At 55.5% G+C, this 6,000-nt stretch overlaps 1 protein-coding gene across 4 annotated transcripts in view; it reads right to left on the bottom strand.

The window, feature by feature from the left end:
• SEC14L1 (SEC14 like lipid binding 1) overlaps positions 1-2,517 on the bottom strand; it is a 34,355-nt gene extending 31,838 nt beyond the window's left edge. For 3 of the 4 annotated variants that reach the window (XM_081162087.1, XM_081162089.1, XM_081162090.1), the window contains exons 1-4: positions 2,404-2,517; positions 1,144-1,244; positions 795-960; positions 223-315 (exon numbers count right to left, since the gene is read on the bottom strand). In XM_081162087.1, coding sequence (XP_081018213.1) covers positions 223-285 — 63 coding nt within the window. In that variant the 5' untranslated portion in view covers positions 286-315; positions 795-960; positions 1,144-1,244; positions 2,404-2,517. The remainder of the gene's footprint in view (positions 1-222; positions 316-794; positions 961-1,143; positions 1,245-2,403) is intronic. The other variant, XM_081162088.1, reaches the window with a different exon arrangement.
• Between the last annotated feature and the right edge of the window lie 3,483 nt (positions 2,518-6,000).

The raw sequence follows: 6,000 nt of genomic DNA on the forward strand, positions 1-6,000 counted from the left end.
GGGGCATGTTTAAAAAAACAAACATGCAAATTTTGATTTTCAGAGACTTAAGAGTTTCAAAACATTTCACAGAATCTAGATACAGTTCATAAGCATAAAAAAAAAGTCCGAATGGAGCAATGGAGACAAATAATAAAATAAACATCAATTTATAGATCATCAAATCCAAATACTCAAAATACATAAGAAGCCAAAGAGTAAACTGGAAAGTTAAGTACTTACAGCCATAATTAACTCAAAGGGGTGTTTATACACCCTCACTGGGGACTGGTATTTTTGCACCATGATTGTAATATAACTGCAATCTTCTCACACCTGCAAAACACAAACATATGTGACAAATAACCATGACGCGGAAAAAATTACGTCTGCATATACACATCACACTATAGTCTAAGGGTAGAGAGAAACCTCAACAGGCCACAATTCTATGCACACGAAAACCAAAAGATGACAGCCAAGGGCAGGGGGAGGTAGTAAGACAGTAAGAGAAGGTGAAGGAAGCCCAAGTGGAATGAGGGGAAGAGCCCTGGTCTGAGGCCTGAAGGGCTCCGTTCCTATCTCGCCTTGCAGGGCCTCTCCAAGGCCTGCCCTGGGTTAGAGTAATTTCCAGCAGTGAAATGTTATGATCTGATTATTCTGATAACCGATACAAATAGTTCTTGAATTGTTTTCTCTTAGACAACTTCTACTAGAAGCCAAATAAAAATGGTGGCCCTTTAAGATATTAAGTGAGGGAGGGGGAGAGCACACAGAAATTTAAGGGTGGGAAACAAAATTTTAAAAATATATACCACTGTTATCTCAAATGGAGGAGCACTCTTCAAGAGCTAGCTTCACGGGAAACCTGTCAATCCCCACTTTCGAGGCGCACAGACGACTTCAGAGACCTGTCTTCAAATGGCAGACACACCAAGAGCTCTGGCCACAGGCTCCTCTGACGTTTCCAGCCCCAAACAGCTGTAACATCGGTAAGTAATCAAGTAAATGCTGGCGCCTACTTCACATGTCAAGAAATTCAGGCTCCCGTCCCCGGGCCCGCAGGGGTTTTCCTGAAAGCACACTTTTCATCTGGAGTCCCTCAGTTGTGACTTTACTCCCCTATTCAACAGCGAGAAAGAAAAATAAACCCAAAGCACCTACCTGTCCAGCAGAGGATGATCATTAAGAATGTTTTTTTTATGCTGGGTATGGCAAGAGGATATTCAAAAGCAGAAGGGGAATATCCTCAAGGAGCCCAAAGTCTAGATGCAAAAAAAAAAAAAATTTGAATTACAAAGACTTCATTTCTGAAGATTCCTATCTACGATATTGCACTTAAACGGGTCTGGACCATCCTCTGGTACGTTTGTCCGGCATCCCCCGTGGCAGGAACCGGCTAGGCTCTGGTAGAAACGGGCACGATCCATCCCACACCCCGAAAACTGCTCAAGATTAATGAGTGACCTCAGGCAAGTCATTTGACTTCCCTCGGATGCAGTTTCACCCCCATAAAATGAGATTTGTGGTGAGATAATCTTGAAAGATTTCCAGTTCTAAAATCACGAGACTCGGGGCCAAACTCCTCGAGTCTCCACCACGCTCGGGGGGCAGCGTCGTGACCCCCGGCGCGGGGCTGGCGGGTCGGGGCGCTGGCAGCGCGTTCTATTCAGCTGGTGCACAGCTGGGATTCCATCACCTTCTTGAAATGGAACCGGGGGGATTATTTTAGGGTGCCTCCGGACGAGGAGGAGGGTGCTATCGGGGGTAAAAATCAGTGCGGGGGTGAAAAGAGCAGAGCGCTCGGCTGAGGCACTGTGACATCCACCGGGACCCCCGGCGACTGCCCAGGGCCCTGCCAGCTCCCAGGCTTCTGAGCTGCTGCCAGGACGCAGCGCCCGATACCCGGGTCCAGGGGCACGTCCGACGTGGGAGTCCGGAGGTACCTCGGCCAAGCGGCATCCCGGCCCTGGGCAGCCTCTGGGGCACGACCATTGGGTCCTTAAAAAACAAGCCAACGGTCTGACCCGGCGAGTCCATCCCGACCGGGCGCGAAGGGCCCCGGGTCAAGGGCTGCAGCGCGGCGGCCCCGGCAAGCCCGGGAGGTGCGCCAGGGACGGGCTCGGCCCCCCAACTCTGCGGCCCGCAAGGAGGGGTCGCGGCCAGGCCCGGCGGGCGGGCGGGGTGGGGGCGGGGAGGGAGCGGCCTGGACCGGGGGAGCGGCGAGGGCCCCGGACGAGGGGCGGCGGGCCGGGAGGAGGGCCGGCTCGGGGCCGAGGGGGGCCGAGGGGGGCCGAGGGGGGCCGAGGGGGGCCGAGGGGAGCGAGGGGGCCGGGAGGGCGGGCCGGGCGCGGAGGCGGCCGCCGGGGGGAGGGGGCCGCGCCGGGGGCGCCCTCGGAGCCCGCCGCGGCGCCGCGCGCCTACCTCTGTCAGAAGGGCCGAGCCCAGGACGCGAGGCGGCGGGAGGCGCTCATCCTGGCTGCTCCGCGGGGTCGTCGCCGCTCCTCTGCTCGCCGCCCGAGCTCCGCCACCGGTTCCGGGGAGTGGGCGGGCGCGGGCGGGGCGCGGCGCGGCGCGGCTCCAGTGGTTGTTACGGGTGACGGGGAGGGCGGGGCCGAGCGGCCGGAAGCGGCGCGCGTGCGCGAGCGCGGCCGGCGGAGGTGGGGGAGGCGGGCGTGACCACGGTTGCTAGGGAGGGGGTGGGGGGCGGGGAGAAACGAGCGCGGTCGGGCCGAACTGCGCAGGCGCCAACCACTGGCCGGCGGGCGTGGGAGGAGCTCCGAGCGGGGTCGGCTCCGAGGTCCGGTCGGCCTCGCCGGGGGACGCTGGCCCCGCCCAGTTTACGTAGGGGGCGGGGCCAGCGCGAGGGGCGGGGCGAGGCGCAGCGGGCGGCTCGGCGGCGCTGGAACCCGGGCGTCCGCGGTCCGGCCCGTCGGCTCCGAGCCCCCGGCCCCGTCCGGCCCGAGCAGCCGGTCCCCTCGCGCTTCCTCCTTCCTCGTTGGCCCGCCAGGAGCTGCAGGTTCCCGGTGCAGCGCCCGGACCACATTCTGGGCCGTGAGGCCGACGCCGGCGCCGGGGAGGGGCCCGCAGCCGCCCGCCCGCCCGCACCTGGGCTGCACGTCGGGGCTGAGCCGCGGGCCGGGTCGGCCCTGCGGGACCTGAGCGCCGCCTTGCAGCGCGGGAGCCGTGGCTGCAGCTCCGGCTCTGAGACGCCGGTGCGATGCGCGCTGGGCCGTGTCGGGGCCTCGCGCGGGGCCGGCTCCTGCCCCGAGCGCGACCCCGCGCGCCCGCCCCCACGGCGAGGCTGGTCCCGCAGCCCGCGTGCGGTTTCCCGTCGGTGTCGCTGTGGCTGCACCCGCATCAGGCAGCCTGGGCACAGAATATTTTTGGAATCTCGTCCAGGGACAGTTGGCCGACCTCACAAGAAAATCATTCATTGCTTGTCCCCACCTTTTCGGCTCGAACCACCGTGTTCCAGCCCCACCCACCCGCACCGCGCACCAGACCGCGCGGCCTGGCTTCGGCCTGGTGTCACCCTGGGAAGGTGCTTTGGGGAAAGGGGCATCCTGGGCACCGCGGGCCTGCCGATGGGCGTGAGCACAGCATCTGCCAAGCGGCCGCGCCGAAAGCCGACCCGATCAGATAAGCCCCGAGACGCCACCGCTGGTGTGCAGGAAAGAGCAGGGGCATGTGCCAAGTGATACCGCGGACAGACAGCCGGCCGTGGGCCGTGGGAAACCACCTGGCAAACAGAGTCTTTACCAAATAAATTCCAAAGGGAGAAAAGAGGCTAAGCACCAGACCTGTCGATTAAAAAAGACTGGGAAATGCATTGAGCCATGCACTTGAGATTCGTAGGCTTTTTTCTTTATGTTAAAAATTTTAAAGAAAAACAGACCCGAGACATCAGCCAATTGCAACGTGAACTTTATTCCCACCTTGATTTTAAATAAAATAGTAAAAAAATAAATTTAAAAAAATTATGGAATAGGAAAGTTAAAATGCAATTTGATCGTATAATGATGTTAAGAAATTATTGTTAATTTTTAGGTGGGATAATGGGATTATGGCTAATATTTTTTTAAAGACGCTTTATCTTTTGGGATAGCTGGAATATTTCTGAGTGAAAAAATGTGATCTCTGGGATTAGCTTAAAAGCAATCCAGATGGAAAAAGGAAGTATTAAGGGCCTGGATGAAATAAGATTTGTCTGAAGTTGGTAACTGTGCAAAATATTATTCTGTCCACTTTTGTATCTGTTTGAAATGACCCATGATAAAAAGTTCTTCACAAAAAGATGGTTTGTCACCACTGAGGATGGGAAATCAAGACGTAATTACAAAAGAGGTTTTCAAATGTGTCTCAAGCAATAGCTGCATCATTCAGATACGTGAGCAGAGTCCCAAGGTGGGTAATTTGAAGGAAACAACACTTGTTTAGATATAAAAGTTATGATGTGTTTGAGTGTTTTTAAAACTGTTTTATCAGGCAGGTGTCCAAAGTCTACAAGACACTACTGAGCACCATACGGCACAAACAGAGCTCTTAGCATGTGTCAGACACTGTGTGAGGCAGAAAAATGAGCATGGTATGGGGGGTGGAAGAGTGTACTGGGCCAGGTTTGGCTGCCAGAAGCCCAAAGTAAAAGTGCCATCACAAAACGGAGATATATGCCCCTCTCGTGTGGATAAAGTCCGGGGCTGGTACGGTGACTCCATGATCACAGTCAACTGCCAACTTCCCCAAAAGACCACCAGAAAAACCTGCCAATGACCCAAAGCTCGGGTGATTAACCCAGCTGCAGCAGAGAGAGCACAGCCTTGACCAGAGTCAGCCTGAAGACACTCCCGGCGGTCGGAAGGGGGAGGTCGAGAGGGGGTGGGGGGGGTCTCAGCTCTAGTGTTCAAGGCGGGTCTCAAGGCTGGGATCTAAGAAGGACCAGGCCAAGTTTGTGATGTAGCAGTTTAGGCCGGGTGGACATCTCATCATCAGGGACAGAGATGCCTTCTGTCCAGCCGCTTAGCCATTCCCACAATGTATCTCCTACCTCCAGGCAGCCAGTCTGTCCCTCTGGGGAAGGGACGGCTTTCTCATTTGGTGCTAAAGGGTAAAAGCCAGTCTCGCAAGACACAGCACGTTCCCCTGACATGGGCCCTGTGACAAAGTTTCCAGCTGCAAAAGTACCGAAAATGTAGGTGACCGGACAGGCACAGTGTCCTCACTGAGCTCTGGCAGTTACCCAGTGGCCTGAGGTAGGACCCATTCATCATTCCCAGCCTGGGAAACATCCGGCCAAGAAGCCCGGTCTGCAAACGTTACCATCCAGGCTTACATATTTCTAAAATATTCCATTTCAGTCTGGAGAGGCCAAGCTCCCCGTATCTTATTTGGTTTCCCTGCCTGAAAGTCTTCCCTCTTGCAGGGCCCTCTGCACCCTGCTGGTGGGGTTCTCTTTCAAAAACACAAACACAAACTCGCTCCTTTGCCTGAAAACTACGCTGACGGTGAAAATCAGTGGAAGCTTCCAAGCCTGCCACCTGAGGGCTTCTTTAACTCTCCTTCCCAGCTTTCTTCTGTCTAGGATGATTTTATTTTCATCTCCACTTTGTCCGTTCACTTATTTGTTCCCTTGTTAGCTCAGCACATATTTACGTAGCCCCTCCGTTGAAGTAGACACCATATCAAGCCAGGAGTGCGGGGAGATAAGCTGTATAACGCAGATTTTCCTCCAGGTGCTCAGCCCACCGCACAGGTCGGTAAACAGTGAAAACGCAGCCTGTGAAGTTCGTGCCCTGCCCCCAGTCTTTCCTCACCGCCTCTTTCCACGTGCCTGTGTGCCGGGCACTCCTATTATAAGGCAGCTTCCTTAAATGAGATGGTAAAAAAATCAGGTCTGTGTAAGCTGCTTACCACACCCACTCATTTTCTTCTACCCATCGCAGCACTTGGCATTTTTCCAGAACACTAGTCAACACTGACTATTAGTTGGGCTGAAGTGATGAGCCTGAGATTAGGCCTTTA

This window comes from Miniopterus schreibersii (genome assembly GCF_964146895.1).
Source record: "Miniopterus schreibersii genome assembly, chromosome: 16".
NCBI lineage: Eukaryota > Metazoa > Chordata > Mammalia > Chiroptera > Miniopteridae > Miniopterus > Miniopterus schreibersii.